Source organism: Canis aureus, chromosome 4 (assembly GCF_053574225.1).
Source record: "Canis aureus isolate CA01 chromosome 4, VMU_Caureus_v.1.0, whole genome shotgun sequence".
NCBI lineage: Eukaryota > Metazoa > Chordata > Mammalia > Carnivora > Canidae > Canis > Canis aureus.
In genome coordinates this window covers 60,320,324-60,342,531 of record NC_135614.1, presented here as the reverse complement: position 1 = coordinate 60,342,531, position 22,208 = coordinate 60,320,324, and the positions used below count along the sequence as shown (strand labels likewise).

Genomic DNA, 22,208 nt, shown 5'->3' with positions numbered 1-22,208 from the left:
TTGTATAGTATGGCAATGACTTTTTAAAGTTACCACTTATCAACCACCACATGGCAGGCTCTGCATTGAGTGCCCTCTGTGCATTATCTTATTTCAGCCTCACAACCATAAGTACTTAATAAAAAGGCCTGGGCTTTCTTCCCATTGTAGAATGGATACAGAGATAAAAATCAAAACAGCCTAAAGCCAAAAATGTACTGGTTTCTAACTTCTACTGACCTCCAGGTGAGCTACCAAAGGATACAGAAAACAAAAATCTAGAAATAAGCCTATGACAAGGTTTGGAAAATTGACCCGTTTTAATTTTTTAAGAACAAAAAACACAACACAACATCAAATTATTTTTACCAACTACAATTCAGTTATATCCAAACATTCTAAGACCAAACAGAGTCCCCTGCCCAGAAGCGGGGGCTGAAGACACATGAAGGTGAATGCTGGAGGTGACAGTCCCAGCTGCAGGTCACAAGTCTTCCAAAACGCGCCCATGCCTTTTGTCTCACAGTTTGTTCACGTGTTTTACAGGAAGCTCTTTAAAAAGAATTTCATCCCAGACACCAGATTCCTTCAATGATACACAGCTCCATGACATTTGTGTTTCCATCCAATTGACAGGAATAAAAAGCATTTTTTGTTTTTGCCTTGTTTTGGTAGCGCAGAGAGAGAAAACTATCCGCCAGATTCCTTTAGTAATAAATGAGGAAAGGAGAGGTAAGAAAAGATCTGGGCTGTGCTGGGTGCTGGCTTCTACTTGTCTCTTTTTGAGAATGTGACTTCTGAAGTGTTAAATCACACTCATGCCACTACAATGATTAGTACTAGTAATCTTTTTTCAGATGATAAAAAGGAAAAATACCCACTGGACATAAAAATGGTCAAAAAGATTTTACTGCAGGTCAGTTCCCCCCCCCCCCCCAAAAAAAAAGATACAAAATGAACATATAATTGGGATGGTAACTCAGTTAGACATTCCAATTCACCCGGTTGCTTGTTCACCAGAGAAATAAGGAGAACAGGCGATAAGTTTTATTAGTATGTTAGAGTAGTAACCAGATGTGTTAATGGCAGCTTATTTGAGGTCCATCAATCCTTGGAATACGTGTAGGAAAGCATGGCTATCCTTCTCCGACTGCCCACATCTGAACACATTCAGCTACCATGGAAACTACAAAGGAAGGAAAAATATATTTATTCCAAGATTCATGTACTGGGATTCTGAAGCGCCCTTTCTTCTGTAAAGCCCCGGAGTGGTGATAATGTGCTAGGGACTGCTGTGTTTCCCAGCATGAGCTCCCATCCTCTGAGGGTCCTGAGAAGGATAGTGGATTGGTCCTGGAGCCCTCATGAAAGGAGGGGGTGGTCCCATTGGGTGGAACATGTGTGGCCCAAAACCTGCAGATGGGAGAGGACAAATTTGTTAGGCTTGCACTTTCCTTGACAACCTTTCAAACCTCTGAATCTTTCTATGGTTAAAAGCACCTACACATGAATCAAAATGAGAAGGGACTTCAAAAAAACATCAGTTCCCAGACTTGCTTAGGAACATCTACCTGTAGTACTTCCTTGGTTTGAGAAACCTGTCCCCTCACACCAGACTACAAGTCCTCACACAGGACTCAAGCAAGGTATCCAATACTGTGTCATCTGAGCCTTTGGTGTTTATGGAACACACAATGCCTACTGGACAGGATTCAATCAGGATTTGGGAGGGGGAAGAAATCACTCTGAGGCAAGACCCTGTCACCACCAATATCAATGCTTTATACTAGAATGGAGGGTGTTCAGAAACCAGGACTTGGTTAGAGAGGATGAGGACTCTGCCACAGGAGAACTAGCTATTTGTCATTTACCTACACTCTTCACATTGTCACGGACAGCTTCTAGAGCAGCATGATACACTGTGCTGATCCCTGAACTGTTTATTACTGCCCCCTACTTGCCCCCAAAGATAAAGCCAAATGTAACTTGAGCCAAAATTTAACTTAATTACGAAACCAAGCACACTGTTTAGTTCATGTGATACATTTTTGGAACAAGATTTTCTTAGTAAATTTACATCCTGGCACAAACCCTGTATCTTATATCCTAGAGCAATGACACTTTAAGACATCATTTAGGATTCAGTTCAGAACAGGGAACAAACTGATGATATAGATCACTATAATATAGTAACTCCCATATCTGAGTATACATAACCTTGGCAGGCCAGGAAAAAAAAATCACAGATCAGGGATCCTAACAAATCAGGTTTACTTGCATACCTCTATGGGGCAAACTCAAAGGATTTAGACACGATAATGAGGTGTGAAGACAGGACTCTCACAAGGATTTTTCTGGGCTAAGTTAGACCTATTTACTGAGAAGAAAGATGCACGTTACCTGGGGGTGGGGGTGGGGCAATACCAGGGGGAGGTGGCAGTGCAATGTTCACCACAGCTGGAGGACCACTCGGGGGCAGGTTGAAGTAGTTGGCAGAGGCTTCTTCTTCTGCTGCAGGAGGAGGAGGAAGAGCTGGAGAACAGAAAACAGCCAACAGTTAGAGGGGAGACAACTGTGCAACACTGTTTCTACCTCCTGTTAGTCCTGGGCTCCTGCTGGGAGAGAAAGGCTGTTGCAGGAACCAGAGACCTAGCTGGTCTCCCTTCATACTGAGGAACATCAGGGCAGTGTGAGCATCCCATGTCAGCAGGCTACTGGGTAGGCAGAAAGTCTGCACTCACCTCCTGGCAGTCCCGGAACGGGCTCTAGCTTGATCCCAGAGTCTGTGGTCCCATCCTTCTCTTTTTCTTTTCCTCTGGCTGCTTGGGACCTAGAAGACACAGACACATACGACATCAACACTTGGTCCCACCTTCTCTCATACCTCTGCTTCTCATATTTCTTAGGGAAGCGGAGATCCTTTGCTCCTTGCCTCCTCTTTGGCAAACACTCTTTCCCCATAAATGCCACAGTGCAGAGTGGATAAAAGCAAATGTTTTGAAGCCATAAAGACCTAGATCCAAAATCTGCTGGAAATGTTGTACAGATGAGAAGCTACCTCTGTGTTGTTTGGCATAGCGCTAATTACTTGGCACACTAGAAGCATGGTCAGGGGCACTGCTGTTCTCAGTGATTTCCTTCCTGCTGGAAACATGTTCTCCCTTTGAACCTTCAGGGCATTTCAACCTGAGTCTCTTACGCAATCATCACTTTCAAACTTAAATAACCTATTCTTCTCCATTGGACAACCTCTAGAGGGCCGAATCTAGGTCTAAGGCATCACATCCACTTTTATACCCCGGTATCACACTTGGCCTACAATACCTAGTCACAAAAAACACAAACCTTCAAAGGAGTAGATTACCACATCAAAATCCTGAATAAACTTTCCAAGTAGGATCTTCCCAATGTCCACAGGACTGAAGTGTTAGAAAATGAAATACTCTTCTTAATGGTCCTACTGGCTTAAACCTGTTCACCAAAAACATACTAGTCCCCAGATAATGGAACACATTCTTAAAAACCTCAGTAAAGCTATTTTAAAATAGTCTAATTCTCACCTTCCCCATTTCACGTTGAGTCTACGGCCATTGACAATCAACTTATTAAAGGACTTCTCCGCAGCCACCTCTGCAGCCTGCCTCGTGGCAAACTGGATGAACGCACACTGCTGTCTTTGCACAACAGTGATCGTCCGGATTTCTCCAAACTGGTAGAAGTGATTTCTGAAGGGGTAAAAAGGCAGAGAAACAGGAGAGTTAGGGATACTCTCCCAGGAGGTTGCAATGGATGATTAATCACTTTTCCACTGATTTACAAGGCAGGGGGCCCCATGGTTATGTGTCTAATCATCTGCAGGTTAGTCCCTCCAATATCCTGCTGTATCGTGGGTGCTACTTACGGAGATTAAGAAAAATGAGTAAATAATGGTTTACAAACATGTCAGAGGTTTTCCTCATGGAGAAAAGGGAGCTCCAGGAGGTTCCTTTGGGACCCTAAACCCTATATAAGGATCTGGCAAACCACAGCCCCCCATGGCCCATGAGCCAAGAACATTAAAAAAAAAAAAAAAATTTAAGGTTGCAAAACGACAATGACAATGATGGCAAAAGGGAGGAGGAGGAGGAGCAGAGAAACATCTGCCAGTCTAGCTCACTTAGACCAGATTTAACGGAGAAGGCTACCAAGGACGTGTTATACACGTATAGGAGATTCTTCATTTTATCTCTTTGCAAGAGGTAATTCCTATCACTATCTGTCCAGATGTCTCATCTAGCCAAGCAAAATACAAGCCAAGGATAATACAAATAACACCAAATACAAATCTCTTTAAAAAGACAACAATTTAAAACATGTTTTATAATTGCCAAGTTCTCTCTCTCTGACATAATCATACTGAGATATATGCCTTATTTTAAAAATTCTAATTAGCTACTAGATCAAATAGAATTTCACACAAGGGATACCTGGGATGCCCACTTAAGCATCCGACTCTTGATTTAGGCTCAGGTCACGATCTCAGGGTTATGAGATTAAGCCATATGTTGGCTCCATGCTCAGCATGGAGCCTGTTTAAGATTTTCTCTCTCCCTCTCTGCCTTGCATTTGCATCTCCTTGCTCCCCGCTGTGTACTCTCTCACTTAAAAAAAAAAAAAAAAAGAAGAAGAATCTCATGTAATTATTATCATATGCAAGGACCAAGCAACCACTGTCGATGAACATTACTCTGGCATTGGAAAGGACAATTTTATAAAAATTCTAGTCAGCATGATACTAACTTCAGAGTGGCTAAAGAAAAATTTTTTTTTACACAGAATTATCATGCTTGTCTGTGTTTTTGCCAAGAAAGTATTCCCGGACAGTTAAAAGCAGAAAGAGCTCATAAAATTTTACAAACCTTAGATCGGTCTCAGTAATAGTATCACCCAGACCACCAACATATAGTGTGGTGATAGTCTTGTCCTCTGGCGGGTCCAGACGAGGCATTGTGGAAGCTCGCTTTAGAAGCTTATCTGCCACAGGGTCATTGATACCATAATATCGGTCTTTAATGTTCTGATCAGCAAGGGGGTCATCTGGATCTGTTGGTTTTTCATGTCTATGGTTCAAGAAAGAACAGCACATGAAGGTGCAACAAAGGAAGATAATTTACAGGTATCACCCAACAGTAGCTATATATACAGGCTCAGAAATGCCTTTTGAACTAGAAATCACCACCCTACCAAAACATATTATCATGACAGAGCTAATACTAAAGGATTCACTATAATCACACAAAGACTTGCCAGCCTCCTAAAAGCCATTTAAATAATGGCCATCCAGAGTAACAGTGTTTCCCTACCAGAGTATACTTTTTGCACAATCCGCTCTAAAACAAAAAGTAACCAAAAACATGGGTACCCTTCTCTAGGTCAATGGTTCTTAATGTATCTGAGGTCTTGCATTACACTGAGAGTCTTATTAAAGCTAGAAACCAGCCCCAGAAAAAAAGCCCCCCGCCCCCTGTGGGTGTGGAGTCAACCAACCCCAAGTCAAGAACTCCTAATCCAGATGCTTGGCAGTCTTGACTAAAACATGCTCATACACCCTTTAGCGGTCTGGCCTTTACTGGACTTCAACTATGCACTGAGATTCAAGCCAGTTATACTATGATAGTGATGACTTACCTCTCAGGTGGAAACTTCTAGAGTCAATATCTATATTATATGGCATAACAAACTTAGTTTCCCAAAGCCTGGTTACAATTAAAAGTCCCGTTACAAGTAAGAACAACAATTTAAACAAGGTCTTCTAAATGTAATAGCCCTAAGACATGAAATCTACCTCACTAGTTGTATAAACTTGTAGATTTTGAAGCAGAAATAGTTTAAGCTAGCTTCCATTTCTTAGATGACTAATTATCTGAAAGCTAATAATGAAAATGTAATTCAGCTCTTGCCTGTATGGACATTCCTCTCCTCTCTTACATTCTCCTTTTACCCAGAAGGAGCAAATGTGGGGTCGATTCCTCTTGTAGTAGGGTGTGGTCCGGGCCAGCTTGAGCAGCATGTCACTGGTGGATGTAGCTTTCCCCAACATGCCAACTGGTCGCGTTCCATCAGAGTTAGAAATCTATAGAGGGATGACAAGTTCAAAAGATAAATTATGTAGACTGTCAATCCACTAGGATTCTACCAAAAATAAAATTACATCAAGAAAGTGGCAGCATACTTCTCTCTCCATATTCTGTGTGTAGTACTCTTTGTTGACATCTGACTTTGGCATGTCATCCTTAAAAGACAATCCTGCATCACGAACCTGGATGGGCAGGCCTAGTCCAAAAGAAAAGAGGAAAAAACCCTCAAACAAACATTAAAACAAATCCATACTGAACCTGCACATGGAATACAACATCATTATTCCCTTCTCTAGCTTCCTAAGTATTGGAGGCTTTATTTTGCTTCAAAATTTTCATTACCATCAGATCAAAATTACCATAGAGAGTTCTATGAAACTGTCCAAATTCTTGAGCTGTCATGAAATTTGAAATCAGTGTTTTAGAACATATTTTAGATGAACAACATTTGCTTACAGTCAGACTCGACCTGTAATTAATAAAGTACCTAGGTTTTATTAGAACAGATTTAAAATAAATGTAAAAAGTGAGTTATTTTTAGGGGTCTTACAGATCCTCTGGATAGTCACAGGCATGTATGAATCACTGTATTCCAGAACCAGAACACTTCTTTTAACAAACATATAAATAATATTACACAATATGTGATCAGGACTCCAATCAGCAATCTTTCTGACCTTAACATATATATAAATTTATATTTTCCCTTTTATTGTATAGTAGAAACTCTTGTTGAAAAAGTATTTTTCTCGGGATCCCTGGGTGGCGCAGCGGTTTAGCGCCTGCCTTTGGCCCAGGGCGCGATCCTGGAGACCCAGGATCGAATCCCACGTTGGGCTCCCGGTGCATGGAGCCTGCTTCTCCCTCTGCCTATGTCTCTGCCTCTCTCTCTCTCTCTCTCTCTGTGGGACTATCATAAAAAAAAAAAAAAAAAAAAAAGTATTTTTCTCATGAACAAAATGTCACCTGTAGTTAAAAAAACAAAAAAGATCACCCTCAAAAGGAGTTACTCTTAAGTAGTAGCAGTTATAGTATATCAGTCCTAAAAACACAGTTGAGACAAAAACCTAACACAATTGGCTATGCTTCTGGTAGGGACTGTGGGAAAGAGCTTTGGATCTTGAAAGAAGCCCAAGGAAAAGAAATTACCTATTATATGAACAGTGCCTTTACCTCACTTTGGCTATAGGCATGTAAACGAGAGAGGTTTGGGCCAGTTCTGATGAATTCCCAACTTTTCCTTAAGCTCCTCCTGTTGTTCAGAAGGGCTCTAGAATGGCCTAGTATGATTCTCCTCTTCTAGGAAAAGGAGAGCAGAGTGGACACTCCAAAGTGGGGTCAGAGCAGAGATGGGGTGAGAAATAGGAAACAAAAAGACTGATCTGTCATCCACGGCACCTGCATCTGCATGCTTTCAGATCTGTGAGACAGGGCAAACATACCGTACTCAAGGTCCAAAAGGCAGGTCTGGCAGACATTCTTCAATTTACTACAGGTTTGGCACACTTCAGTTTTCTTGAAACGCATGCGGACCCCGGGGCACCAGCGAAACACTGTGAACGGCCTGGCACAGATCTGGAAAACAAAGTAAGAGCCACACAGTGTTAATGGTGCTGACCTGGACAAGAGATTTTATAACAATGAGAGGCTGAAAGAAAAGATCCTTGAATGTAGGGTTTAAAAAAGATCTTAGTGATCAAGTAGTCTAAACACCATCTGGTGTTTCAATCCCATTTATAACACCCTTCCCCAAGAGTTAAAAAAATTCACTAGTACAGAAATGAAATATTCAAAGTCCTCCCCACACTAGAGGTAACCACCACTAATACGACCATTCATCTTTTTGGGGGGCAATGAGGAGTTACCATATACTCCTTTAAGAATCTTGTGACAGATATGACCTTCTTCCTCTGCTAAAATCCTTATGTGCATTGTCAGACAACACTCAGTATATCATCTCAAGAGGGTTCAAAGTCCATCCACAGACACTAGGTTAAGAATCTTTATATTACCGAGCTCACTTCCCTATCTCTCACACTAAACAGTTAACAGTCAATGAGTATATAAATGACATATGATAGTCTGTGTAGCGCTGATTTTTATTGGAGAACCTCAAAGCCCAGCAAGTTGGAAAATGAAATTACATCATTACTCTTTAACAGACACACTTACTTTACATTCTTTCCCATACTTTTCTTTGGTCTGAAACAGAAAAAACAGAAAAGAGCAAGTTACAGAAAGATAAAAACTAGACGTCTGCTCCTTCGTCAAAGATAACCGCCAAGAAATGTGTCCGGAGATCCCTGGCATCCTAACGAGGTGGGGGGACCGCCAACTGGAGGTGGCAGAGAGGAGATATACTGTAACCAGCTACTGTGAATTATAATCTCCTAAGAATATTACAGACCTAATACCAGGTAAATGTGTATCTTTCCACTGCCACAATTATTAGGCTCATTTCTGGCTCCCAAGTTCTCTCCCGAAGAATTTAAATTCCTAACAGTTTCCACAGTCCCCAAATCACGGAGGACGTAGCTATGGCCATCCCGTTGTACAACGGTTAGTCAGAGGTAACTACTATAGACTCATCCTGTGCAGATACTCTGTATAGGGTCAATTAAGACCTCTGGGATCCATCACAACACAGCCCTATTCTAATCATTAGATGTTAATTACTGATTATTTTCCCCTCATCTATAAAGATGTGGTTACCTTACACTATAGAGACTAAAGACACCTGGTTAGGAGTCAGGACACCTACTATCTAGTCCTGGTTCTCCTCCTACCTTGCTAAGGTTCCTGGAGTCAGCATATCTGAATTTAAATCCAAGGTCTACTCCTTACTTGCCATATTGAGGAGACAGAGCTGTCTCTGCCTCTGGTTAACAGACCTAACTGCTAGGTAATGCTCAACAAATATTCGCTGTTCTAGTAGGACTCCTACATCTCAGGGCTGCTGCTGAGTTCCAGGGACAGAATAGTAAGCACGACAGTCCTTTGCAAACCGTCCTACGCTTTGGGCTAGGTCAGTACAGGAGCAACGCATTGTTCTGGCGTAGCTACGAGAAGCATTTCACTGGACAGCGAGCCAATACATAACACTGACAGAACCTGAGAACTCCCGTTTCACGCGCGATCACTCACCATTCGGATATATGGGTTTTCTCCTAGACACGTCTGGCACAGAATGGGGAAGTCCTGGTGAAAATGGGAAATGTGGTTGAGAGCCAGGCCCCGAAGACCCTGCCGTCTCAGCCACACTCGTGGGCACGGGGGGAGGGGAGGCGAGGAGCGGGGCGGGGGTCAGGGCAGGGCAGGAACCCGAGGTCCAGCGCGGGCCCCGCCGCAGGAGGGGGCGCGGCCTGCACTTCCGGCAGGCGGCGCGAGAAGAGACCAGCTCGAAATGAGTGGAGAGGGCGAGGATGGGGAGCGAGCCGGTCCCGGTCCCGGACCCGCGAAGCCCCGTCCCTCCCGGCCGGCGGAGGAGGGCCGCCCTCCAGCCGCCCGCTCCGTGCGAGCTAGGCCGCAGCGCTGGCTCCGTCCCCGCATTCCCTCGGCCGCTCGCCAGCCGCGGCCCAGCCTGCCCGAAGGAGGCCTGGCTCCGCCGCCTCTCTCTGTCCTCCTCGGGCGAGCGTACTCACCGCATCCTCCCAGTTCTGCCTGTTGTAGGTGTTGGAACCCAGAGAGGTCGCCATCTTGAGAGCGTCTGGAGGCAGCGGCGGCTTCCGAGTGGGGAGAGGGGACCGCCACAATCCCGGCAGGCCCCGAGGCTGGCTCCCGGCCCGCTGACGTCTTATTTACGCGTCTCGGGCGCCCTTGGGGGGCGGCGCTTGTGCGTCATGACGTCACCCGGAATTTCTTACCGGTTGGGAGTGCGGGTGGGTGGTACCCTGATGCTTGCTTCGAGTTGGTCGCTGCCTGGGGAGAAGAGCCGCCAGTACAATTGGTTTATTTTAAAGTTGAGCGAAAAAAATAAAGGAACAAGTAAGGAATGAGGGGCTGGGATTAAAACAGACACTTAACTCTGGGAAACGAACAAGGGGTGGTGGAAGGGGAGGTGGGCGGGGGGTGGGGGTGACTGGGGGGGGCGCACTGGGCGGGATGAGCACTGGGTGTTATGCTGTATGTTGGCAAATTGAACTCCAATAAAACATTTCAAAAATAATAGAACAGCGTTAGCTCCCACGGAGCGCTTACCATGCCCAGCCCTGGGCCCCCGGCTTGCTGTGCCATCTCTTAATTGTCACAAGAACTTCTCGGTGAGGTTGCCAGCTTCACCAAGCAGAAGCACAAACGTCCAGTTGAAGTTGAAGTTCAGATAAACAGCCAACAAATATGTTTGGGACACATTCATACTAAAAACGACTCGGGCATCTGAAAGTCCAGTCTAACTTAACTGGATGTCCTGCATTTTATCTGGCAACCGCTACCCTCTAGGCAAGTATGATTGTTCCTCTTTTATAGAAAAGGAAACCTGGAGTTTAGAGAGATTAAGTAACTAGCGCTTCTGGTGGTGTAGCTAAGGGTGGAACCACAGACCCAAAGACAACAGTACTCTTTTCTGACCTTATGAAATTAAAAAGGGCCTTCTGGATCAACACGTCCGTTGTCACACCATTTTTTGAACGACTCATTACTGCATTGCCAATATTTTTATGAATTCAAGCATTCTGTACCATGTCCATAATTTTAACACGCTGTTATCAAACTACCTAATATGTTTAAGTCATCACATTTTTTAAAAAATCAGTTTTAAGGTATAATTTATGAACAGTAAGTTTACCTTGGTATATAGTTATGAATTTTTACATACATTCACTACAAATCGTGAATGGTTCCATCACCCCCAAAAGTTCCTTTGTGACCAAGTAAATTCCTCTCTCCCCACAACGCAGTCCCGGCAACCACTGATTTGTCCTGTTCCTGTAGTTTTGCTGTTTCCAGAATATCATGAGTGGAATCCTATATAGCTTTTTGAGTCTGGCGTCTTTTCTTCCAATATTGTATTTGAGATTCGTCCATATTGTTACATGTATCAGTAACTTGTTCCTTCCTATTGCTGAGAATTTTTATTTTTAAATTTAAACTCAGTTAATTAACATATAATGTTATTAGTTTCGAGGTAGCAGTGATTCATCAGTCCTATATAACACCCAGTGCTCATTACATCACGTGCCCTCCTTAATGCCCATCACCCAGTTACCCCATTCCTCCCCCAGACCCCTGCACCCCTCACTTTGTTTCCTATGATTAAGAGTCTCTTATGGTTCATCTCCCTGATTTCGTCATGTCTGATTTTTTTTCTCCCTTTCCCTATGATCCTGTTTTCTTAACTTCCACATGATATCGTATAATTCTTTCTCCAATTCTTATTTCACTTAGCATAACATCTTCTCGTTCCATCCATATGGTTGCAAATGGCAATATTTTATTTTTTGATGGCTGAGTAGTATTCCATTGCGTATGTATACCACACCTTATCTTTTCATCTGTCAATGGACATCTGGGCTCTCTCCATAGTTTGGTTGCTGTGGACTTTGCTGCTATAAACATCGGGATGCAGGTGCCCCTTTGGATCACTACATTTGTGTCTTTGGGGTAAATACCTAGTAGTGCAATTACTGGGTTGTAGGGTAGCTCTATTTTCAACTTTTTGAGGAACTTCCAAACTGTTTTCCAGAGTGGCTGCACCAGACTGTATTCCCACCAAAAATGTACGAGTGTTCCCCTTTCTCCACATCCTCGCCAACATTGGTTTCCTGACATGTTAATTTTATATTGCTGAAAATTTTAATGTTTGGTTGTACCAGGGAGGTTAAAAAATCCATATGCCAGTTGACAAACATTTGAGTTGTTCCAGATTTCAATGATTATAAATAAAGCCATTATAAACATTCACATTCATGCTGTTGTATGGCCATACGTTTCATTTGTAAATACCAAGGAGTGGGATTACTTGATCATATGGTAAGTATATGTTTCCTGTATGAGAAAGTTCTTGGATTTATGTTGCCTTCTTGAATCTATGTTATCTTTTTTAAAACGATTTATTTTTTTCTTAGTAGGAGGACGGGTAGAGGGAGAGAGAATCTTAAGCAGGCTTCATGCCCAGTGGATCCTGATGCAGAGCGCAGTCTCACAACCCTGAGATCAAGACCTGAGCAGAAGAGTCAGATGCTTCAACTGAGCCATCTAGGCACCCCTTTTTCATTTTTTATTTTCAAGTAAACTTTATGCCCAGCCTGGAGTTTGAACCCAGGACCCCAAGATCAAGAGTTGCAGGCGCTGCTGACTGAGCCAGCCAGGTGCCCCTATGGTTTGTTATCTTTTGTTAGGTTTTGCAAATTCTTTTAAGTTTTTAAAATCTTTGAGTAATTTCTGCACCCAACCTGGGGCTCAATTCACGACTCCAAGATCAGGAGTTGCATGCTTTTCTGACTTGAGACACCCAGGAGCCCCTGTTTTGCAAACTTAGACATCATTTCTTTAAATACTCTTCTGTCTAGTTTCTTCTCCATCTGGGACTCCAATTATACATATCAGATATTGTTCCATAGATCTTGAATATGGTGTTGTTTCACTATTTTTGCAGGGTGTTCAGTTTGGATCATTTCTATTGACCTTTCTCTAAGTTTCCTGATTATTTCCTCAGCTATGACAAGCCTACTCATGAGCTCATAGAGGATAGTCTTCATCTCTGATCCTGTTTTTTTTTTTTTCAATTTGTCCCTTTTTTATAGTTTCTGCCTCTCTGCTGAAATGTTCATATATATTATCCCTATTTTCAAGTAGATTTTTCAACATGTTAATAGTTTAAGTCCCTGTCTGATAGTTCCAACATCTAGGTCATATCTGTATATGGTCTTATTGTCTATGAAAAATGAGTTTTTCTGGCTTGTCCGTAACTCAAATTTTTTATTAAATACCAGTCATTGCTTGTGTAACAGTAGACTGAAGCAGATAGTATTAATGCTTGGAAATGCAGAGATCTGTTAGGCTATTTAGGATTTGGTCAATCCAGTTAGAAATTGAGCTGGGTTTGGGTTTTATTGTTGCTAAGGTTGCCTTCAGTGCATTACAGATTTCATTTCCTCTAGCCTTATTTTGTGCTTTAGGATGGGGCTAAAAAACTTTTCTCAAGTGTTCATATTTCATCCTTAGCTTTTAGCTGCCTGGCACACCTGTACCATAGTGGTAAGTCTCTATGGCCTTGCATATCCCCCAGCTGCTGTTGTTATTAGCTCCTTGCTAGGCTGGTAGTTGGGAATAGGTTGGGGGTTCTTTGTTCTGGTTCAACTTCATTCTTTAGTAGGTCCTTTGTGGCCAGGCCTTGGGAATGGTTTTTTTCCCTCAACATTCTTGCCCTCCTGTCTGTGGTAGCCAAACCATGACTTGTGTTTGTGGCTGGCCTTGTAGGGGAGAGTTTCCAGTCCTTCCTGCAGTGGTACAACTTTAATGGTTTTGGTTGGTATAAAATCCTGGAGCTCAGGACTAAATCTTGTTCCTTTCCCCCAAGAGTAGAGGATTTTTCTTACCAGGCCCCTGTGCCCTTGGAAGACTCAACTTTCTGTTCCTCCCCTAGTAGTTTAGGCCTTTTTCCTCCTTATGAGGGAAGAGCCTAGGCAGGAGGAGGCAAGCTCCCTGCCTTTGCTTTTTTTTTTTTTTTTTTTTAGAAATTTATTTTTTAATTTTTAGAAATTTAAATTCAATTTGCCAATATATAGTGTAACACCCAGTGCTCATCCCATCAGGTGCCCTCCTCAGTGCCCGTCACCCAGTTACCCCATCTCCCCACCCTCTCCTGGCTTTCCTATAGTAGCAGCAGACCTCTCCTGCATGCCTCCAAACCAAGGACACTCTGAGGAGCTCCAGGATCCTCCCCTCCTTGTAGGTCTTTCTCATGAATACCCGCTGGAGGTTTTGAAAAGAGCTTATGAGTGCATGCAAGCTCCTAATGTCTTAGGCTCCCAGGGATTTTATGCTGTCATGTTAGCCTAAATTTGGCCTTTTTAACCATTCTTTAAGATTTTCGTTGATTTTCTCTTACCTATTCGTATCATGGTCCACACTTCTTCCCGTGCTGTGCTGCTCTGCTACAGGAGAGCGCAGTCTGTGTTTCTGTCTCTCCTTGAAATTCAGGCTACTTTGTTGCTTTGCAATATCAGCTCTCTGATCCAATAAAATTTGTGATTTTATCATCTATCCACCTTTTCTTTTTGAGCAGGGGGTGACACTCTTTCCAGATACCTACATCACAGGCAGGAGTCTTGGAACTCCTGAGTGACCTCATTTTGAAATACAGCTTAAGAGGAAAATTTTTGTCACTTCTATAAATGGGAAATTAGTATCACATGTTTAGATGTAGCCTTAAAAACAAGTACAGTGAAAATGAACAGTATTTTTTTTAGCAAGTAGCTACTTTGTCTGCCAAAAGCTCTGAACTAGAAACTTAGGTTTCAAAAAGAGTGTTAGATGTTACAAACATGGGTATTGATACTTTTTTTTTTTTTTAACAAAGGGGCCATTTTTTATTTTTTCAATAATATGGTATATTCCAGGACGCCTGGGTGGCTCAGCGGTTAAGCATCTGCCTTCGGCTCAGGGCGTGATCCCATGGTCCCTGGATCGAGTCCCACATGGGGCTCCCTGCATGGAGCCTGCTTCTCCTTCTGCCTGTGCCTCTGCCTGCCTCTCTGTGTCTCTTGTGAATGAATAAATAAAATCTTTAAAAAAAATATGGTAGATTCCATATTATTTAATGTTACTTGCATTTCATACTTAAAGTCATTATATATTTCTCTATAAATGTCCCTGATTGCCAGAAAATGAGGATAAAGTATTGCCATTGAGCATCAAGCGACTCAGCTGAGTTTTTTTTAGTTTGTGCTGGCTGCTTTCTCTTTTTTAATATTTTTTATAATTTTTAAAATATTTTATTTATTCATGAGAGACACAGAGACACAGAGAAAGAGGCAGAGGCAGAGACACAGGCAGAGGGAGAAGCAGGCTCCACACAGGGAGCCCGATGTGGGACTCCATCCCGGGACTTCAGGATCAAGCCCTGGTCCAAAGGCAGGCGCTAAACTGCTGAGCCACCCAGGGATTCCCCATGGCTGCTTTTTCAATGGAATAAAGGGGAGGCACATGATAAAGGGGCTCAAATTTATCTCTGAATGAGTCTGCAATCCAGTAACTGGGCTGCACACATACAAAACCCCATAAAGGAAAAGGGAAATGCCCTGGAGAGATAACAGTGCTGTAGATCAAGATCATTTCTAGATGAGAGTAAGGGAAAAATGGGAAGACAGCAGAGAAATAGTTCTGGAGAAGGTGCAGAGAGAAGGAAGAGTATTCTGGGTAGAAAAAAACAGTAGAACAAGAAAGCTCAAGGCAAGTGAGATATTTCGCTTATGACAAGAGGCTTATGTGTACTAAAAAAATAAAGCTAAAAGATCAAGAGACATATACATAAGGGAAAGGGTGGCATTATTCAACAAACATTAGGTGCCTACTATTTGTCAGGTATTCTATTCTCTGCAGCTATAGAAGCTAAAAAACAACAAAGACAAAATCCCTGCACTATAGAGTTTGTGTTCTAGTGTGATGTGTCAAAAAGTAAAGAATATATTATGCTGGTGTTTAGTGCTATGCAAAAAAAGAATGCAGCCAAGGGGAATAGGGAATGTGCTTAGGGAAGACAGTTTTCACACCATTAAACAAGGTGGTCAGGGAAAGCCTAAGAAGGAAATCTTTCAGCATAAGCCTGATTGTGATGAGGGAGTGAGTTATACAGGTATCTGGGAGAAGAGCTTTCTAAGCAGATGGAACATCCAGTGCAAAGGCCTTGAGAAGATGCCTGCCAAGGAGACTCAGGAACAGCAGAGACTTGTATGGCTGGAGTGGACAAAGCATGGGGAAATAACAGATGAATTCAGGGAGGCAGCGATGGTAGGGGGTGGGTTCATTTCATGTAGGACCTCATTAGCCATTAAAAGGAGTCTGTATTTGTTTTGCTCTTGGGCAAGCTAAAAAGCCTAAGAGTTTGAAGTGGAAAAATGCCTTATTCATTCTGGCTGCTGTGTTGAACACGGAGTAAAGGGTGGGGTTAGGTCAGACCAGTCTGGATGCTACTGCAATAACCTCAAGGTCTACAGAGCCTATGGTGATCTGGTCCAGGATAGTAATGGTGGAGTGTGTGAAGTGGTCATAGTTTGAAGATGGAGCTGATACGATTTGCTGACTTACTGCATGTGGCATGTAAAGAGTCAAGGTTGATGCCAAGGTTTTTGTTGTGAGCAACTGAAAGGATACAGTTCCATTTAGTTAGGGATGAATGCAGGAGAAGCAGATGTAGTAAGAGAAAATCCACTGTGGTTTTGAACTTTCAGAGACTATTCTAAAGTTGGTAGATGATAGATAGATAGATAGATAGATAGATAGATAGATAGATGATAGATAGATGAGAGAAAGAGAGCGAGCACGCTCACGGGGAATGGCAGGGGGAGAGGGAGAATCTTAAATAGGCTCTGTGCTAGGCATGACCTCACATGGGGCTTGATCTCAATGATCCTGAGATCATGACCTTAGCTGAAATCAAGAGTCAGATGCTTAACCCACTGAGCCACCCAGGTGCCCCAGTATGTAAATTTAATAGATAGTCTGAAAACAGATCACTAAGAGTGAGCAGAGAGAAAAGAGTAAGAAATACTTGGCACATTCCTTATGGAAGAAAAGCTTGCCAGTAAGGTAGAAGCAAAACCAGGAGGCTTTGTGTTCTGAAACCAAGTCAAGAAAGATTTTCAAGGTGGGTGAGAGATCAGCTGCCAGATGCTACTGAAAGATTAAGCAGATATGGATTGTGAATCAGCCATGCATTTAACAGTGTGGATTGTTGGAGAACTTGACATAAGCAATTTTGGTGATGTGCTGGGGTGGCAGCCTAAGTGGAAGCAGTTCGGGTAAGAACAGGAGGAGAGGTACTCAAGGTTTTTGAAGGAGTTTTGCTGTAAAGGGAGTAGAGAAATGGAGTAGCAGCTGAAGAGGGGTACGAGGTGAGTTTCTAAGATAAAAGAAATCCTAGCATGGTGATGGAAACAATGCAGGAGAGTGGAGGAAGAATTGCTGAAGTAACATCCTTGAACAGGTGACAGGATGAGACCGACTGCACTAAGTGGTGGGTCTGGCTTTAGACAGGGGCATGAACAGTTCATCTACGATAAGAGGGAAAGAAGAGTTACAGGAGTACAGGTGAAGGTGGAGGAGTGGCTACCTATCAGAGGTGGGCCACTATAGATACCTGAAAATATATCTTTGGGAGCAATGTCGCAGGATAAAAGCTGATAGAAACCTAACAGAACATTTATATACTAGTTCTGAGAATATAAGGAGCCCAAGTATCATCTCTGTTATATTGAACTAACTATATGAGGTTTCAGCTTAGTTCATTTAAGAAATGGAAGAGGGAGCATGCCCCACTGACATACTAATTCTCTTCACTCCAAGCCAGTCTTCTGACTCTGAGCCATGCTGTTCCAATCAGCCCTCCTGAATGCAAATGAAAGACACACTCAAGCTTTGTCTGCTTTATTTCACTACATTAAGTTAAGCTATAAGGCAAAACAGGAACCTGTAATTCATAAAGATCAAGGAAGTGCCTCTCATTCTCAAAAGGGACCAAAAAGGATGTTTCTTCACAAATATGCATGACATTTACTTGGCTCATTATACCTATAAGCACTTTGAACAAAACCTTAATGGGCTAATCAAACCACAAATACAAGTTAACTTAGCTTTATGTTTCCAAAACTGTAGTTTCTAGTGCTAATGACATCTCATTCGTCTGCAGTGGTGGGCACTGTCTATGCACTGACAATCTTGCACCTGATCTAATATAAAAAAGCAACAAATAAAATTCCGAATTCACCAGCTGCAGGTGTTGAACCATAATTTATGTATACTAATACACAGAATACTGGTTGCACTGAAAACTATCTTGAGGAAACATTAAAACAATGGCTCTGTTATACTTCAAATTAATTTGGCTTCTGAAGAAAAAAACTTCTATGATCAAAAGTATTTTTGTGTTTCTGTGTCACATGGGGGTGATGAGACTGATTACTTCAACATTATTATTTCTGGGAATGAGTACTAGCTACATGCCATAAATGCACAATATACAACTGTGTGTAGTACGCAAATGTGTAAACACAGGAAGCCATTCTATTCTCTACTTTGACGTTTGAGTCCTCCACCGGCAAATCTGGAGGAATGGCTTCCGAGTAGGCTCTAGCAGGTAGTGAAATAAAAACTGACACTCTGTGGGGTCACAAAAAGTTAAACTATTTCTATAGACTGCAAATTTGTCATTACAGTCTCCTACCCCAACTCCTAACAGGCTAAACCTTACTTATTATTGTCATAATATTAGAAATACGTGTATTTTTTTCTTATATTGCAGCATATATATTACTCTGTGGAACATTGTTTCATAAAGTTAGCTTGACCTTTTGAATACAATTTAGTGTCTTTCAAAGGCTTCCTAAATATTTTTACTTTCCAGAGGGAGCTAATGTATTCTAGATTACTATATATCTTAATTTTTTTTTAAATTAAAAGCTTGAACTTAAAAAAAAAAAAAAAACAAAAACAGGATAAACAGGAAATTTCTCTTTTCCCCAAAAATGTGTTGGCTGCTTGCTAACAATACATTTACGGAAAATGTGGTGCAGCTGGTGGTCTGCTTGGTCAAGTCTCATTTTAGAAAATATCACAGAAATTAAGGTTACAAGCCAACTGCCGGATACCAAAAGGAAACAGCATATGTGCTGTCAGGCAAGTATTCTGGGGGACTAGCGGAACTACTTTATGGTTTACAATCAAAATGGCCTTATTCAACATATCATATGATATAAGTCTTAAACTCAGTAAGGGGAAAGTTTCTTTATCTTAATATCCAATTTGGGATTCAAGACATTGTAATTGCTATTTTCCCCTTCAAATCAATGGAAAGACATTAGTTCGGATCATGCTAAAAATCTAACCTTTAAAATGTTTTTTGCATTCCAGAAGTGAACTTGTCTACCAAGTTTTCTTTGGGCTCTTTCCAGGTGTCAAGTATTTAGAACAACTTATTGAATTAAAGAGGCAGAGCAAAGGGGAGGAGGAGGGAGTAAGACACAAAAGGGCTGCCTCCGGATGTCAGCGTTAACCCCTGGATATTGTGGTAACATTTAAAATGAATGGAATTTTCCACCCCTTTGACATGACATGTGATTGCTTGAATAAGTTCCATACTCTAAAGAGAAAGAAATTTTAAGAGCACCTGATACATAAGCATCCTGTATTCTCTCAGAAGAAAGCAAATGAAAGTGCCTTAAGAATCTCACAGGTTTTTCCAAACACCACAAAATTAAGACAGTATGACAATTCTATTCTGTCAAATGGAAACCTCAGCAAGATGGGAGGCATGGCAGCGAGTGAAGGGATACATTAGGACTGTGAGATTATAACTAAATGGAATGCAGATAGCGGTTGGTACACTGGGACCAATGCTGGCTCATTAAGAGAAGGTCTACCTTTCAGTTATTATTTAACATTTTATCTGTGAGATTGTGATCCTTTTTGAGATCAGACTGGGAGACATGGTCAGAATTTTTCAGGTGGTAAATCCAATGCCACTCCAAAGAACAGCCATCTCCCTTTTTGGGGAGGGAACAATGCTGTTGTTATTTGACGTGCAGGGTTCAGTGAGGGAGACAGATTTACTGGTATTAACAGAAGTCAGAGCAAGAGGAACAGCAGTTAGCTTGTGTTCCCCATGCCTTGCCTATGTCCCCACCCTCCTAGGAATAGGATTCAGTAGTGCATGGGTACATTGTTACAAACAAGGCTTAATGAAGCAGCGGCTTCCACATTTTAACGTGGGCTCGTGGTGATAATGTCCTTTGGGATCTGCCCCACCAGTGGCACCTTTTAAGGAAGAAGCGGACCCAAGCTGAGTTCCACATGCTGGGTGAGCCAGATGACTTCTGTGCCCTGGTCACTTTCTTCAATGGGGCGGATGGGGGCTGCCAGGTTTTTAAAATCATGCTTCATCTTAAAGCACACGGTCACTTCACCCTCCTCACGTTGTGGGGTCACTTTGATGAAAATACCCACTTTGTTGGCCTTTCTGAAGGCTATAATGCTATGGAAAAAAAAACATATAGTATTAGGCAGGTCACAAGTCAGCCAAGCCACCAGGATTTACATTTTATCTGATGACAAGTTAAGGCCACCATCCCATTTTATAGCAAAGAATTCTTTCAGCAAAATGTCAATCTATCTTTTTAATATTACAAAAGTAAAATATAGTCCTAAAAAATTCAAATGGGAAAAAGTAAGTCTTCCCTTATTTTCCCCTTTAGCACATAGAGAAAAACTACAAATACTTTGGTTCTTAACCTACCAGATATTTTTCTATGAGCTTTTACACTTTTCTGCTTTTTTAACCAACTTAAAAGGGACACACTATTCTATTAACTTGTTTTTTTTCCACTCAGTTTATCACAAACACCTTTTCATACTGGTATATATAGATTGTCTCCATTCTACTTAATGGCCACATAGTACTCTATTATAGATTTACTGTAATTGGTATATACTGATGTTATTGCCAATTTTCCTGTTATAAACAATGGTGCTGTGAATATCCCTTTACGTTTATGTTTGTGTGCATGTGGTAATATTTCTAACGGATACAGACTGATATTAACTCAGAGCTTTAAAGGAATTTCTGGAACACCATAAAATTAGTGTTTTTATAAATAAGCTCTGTAAATTAGAAATTTTTAGAATAGGGATGCTTGAGTGGCTCAGTGGTTGAGCATCTGCCTTTGGCTCAGGGCGTGATCCTGGGGTCTGGGATCAAGTCCCACATTGGGCTCCTTGCAGGAAGCCTGCTTCTCTGCCTATGTCTCTGTGCTCTGCCCTCCGCCCTGCCCCCCGTGTCTCTCATGAATACATAAATAAAAAAACTTAAAAAAAAAAAAGAAATTTTTAGAATAGAATAATAATCTCTTTATTTAAGATTTCCAATCTGATTATCTCTGGCATGCACTTGAAGTTTGTGCTTTAATAACTTCAAACAAAAAGTCAAAGGGCAATGAAACATAATTTGATCTACTATTCAATGATACTCTAAGTTACTGGATTTAAACATTTACAAAGTATTATATAGTATTAATTTCCAAATATCTGAAAGTCCTAAAAGTGCAATATGAAGTATAATTCAATTTTTTATTAATCTGTCATGTAATCTGACTAGAATTTGATATCTCAGATGATCTTTCCAACAGCTGACTTTGGTTTAACAAATTTATATACTGAATTAATGTCATTTAAGGACACACATAAAGCAAAGATTACAGAGAATGCACTTTGTATTATATTAACTCAATGCATTTTGTGCTCTGGTAAATAAATAAACCCCTAATTTGTCCGATTCATTTAAAAAATAAAAAACTCAGTTAAAAAGAGTGAAAAGGAAAAAATTAGTGTCTTTCTTGCATAATTTCCTAATCACTGTATCTGGGAAGCTTTTTTAAAGAAAAAAATGCAGATTTTGGTGCCCCCCTACCTACATCTGCTAAAAACAATCTTGCTTTGTGACACAGGACTCTGCTGTTCATCTTTCAGCTTTGCAGGCTGGCTCCCTGTCAAATGGAGGGCTCTGAAGGAGACTAGAAACCTGGAGGGGAAAGAGCTTGCTCCTGCCTACAAGCTTCCTATTTGTGTGTGGTTCTCTGGCAGGCATCACTCCAGCAATGCTTCCTCACCCAGGAAGGGGCAGTACCTGCTGCAGTTTTAGACTGGATCCTGACTGATGTACTCCTCATCCCAGGAATGGTTTGGTTTTTTACTTCTCAGTTACTAAGTATGAGAGAGTAAAATCTATTCTTGAAGGGCAGGTGGGGAGGGATAAATAGACAAATCCAATGATAAAACTATAGGGAGGGAATACTGTATCCTGTTCGCAACTATTAAAAGTCATGCACTTGAAAATGTTTATTAACAGGGGAAAATATATTTAAATAGGAACAGAGATCAGAAACTGCTTACAGAATGATCCCAATG

General features: G+C 41.6%; 2 protein-coding genes and 1 long non-coding RNA gene across 6 annotated transcripts in view; 1 reads left to right on the top strand and 2 right to left on the bottom strand.

Annotated features, from left to right (window-relative positions):
- Positions 1-280: 280 nt before the first annotated feature.
- Positions 281-9,931, bottom strand: RBM22 (RNA binding motif protein 22). Of its 2 annotated transcripts, XM_077895870.1 has the most exons (11): positions 9,737-9,931; positions 9,240-9,293; positions 8,268-8,297; positions 7,538-7,670; positions 6,191-6,291; positions 5,919-6,091; positions 4,878-5,078; positions 3,540-3,704; positions 2,721-2,809; positions 2,380-2,511; positions 281-1,392 (listed from the first exon to the last, which is right to left on the bottom strand). In XM_077895870.1, the coding sequence occupies exons 1-11, from the start codon at positions 9,788-9,790 to the stop codon at positions 1,262-1,264; spliced, it is 1,263 nt and encodes a 420-aa protein (XP_077751996.1). In that variant the 5' UTR covers positions 9,791-9,931; the 3' UTR covers positions 281-1,261. The 2 variants fall into 2 exon arrangements, with proteins under 2 accessions (XP_077751996.1, XP_077751997.1); XM_077895871.1 differs by lacking the exon at positions 9,240-9,293 and having other exon boundaries at positions 9,737-9,929.
- LOC144312806 (uncharacterized) lies at positions 9,653-21,975 on the top strand. Its single transcript, XR_013378436.1, has 2 exons — positions 9,653-10,079; positions 21,771-21,975. It is a non-coding gene; the product is annotated as an uncharacterized LOC144312806 (long non-coding RNA).
- Positions 17,663-22,208, bottom strand: part of DCTN4 (dynactin subunit 4) — a 29,486-nt gene continuing 24,940 nt past the window's right edge. For all 3 annotated transcript variants that reach the window (XM_077895867.1, XM_077895868.1, XM_077895869.1), the window contains one exon: positions 17,663-20,280. In XM_077895867.1, coding sequence (XP_077751993.1) covers positions 20,067-20,280 — 214 coding nt within the window. In that variant the 3' untranslated portion in view covers positions 17,663-20,066. The remainder of the gene's footprint in view (positions 20,281-22,208) is intronic.

Excerpts from the sequence above, each read along its gene's own strand:
- RBM22 (XM_077895870.1), bottom strand. The coding sequence starts at position 9,790 with ATGGCGACCTCTCTGGGTTCCAACACCTACAACAGGCAGAACTGGGAG. Across the intron at positions 6,092-6,190 it reads CACAGAATATGGAGAGAGAA|ATTTCTAACTCTGATGGAAC; the intron begins GTATGCTGCCAC and ends ATCCCTCTATAG. Across the intron at positions 2,810-3,539 it reads CTCAACGTGAAATGGGGAAG|GTCCCAAGCAGCCAGAGGAA; the intron begins GTGAGAATTAGA and ends TGTGTCTTCTAG.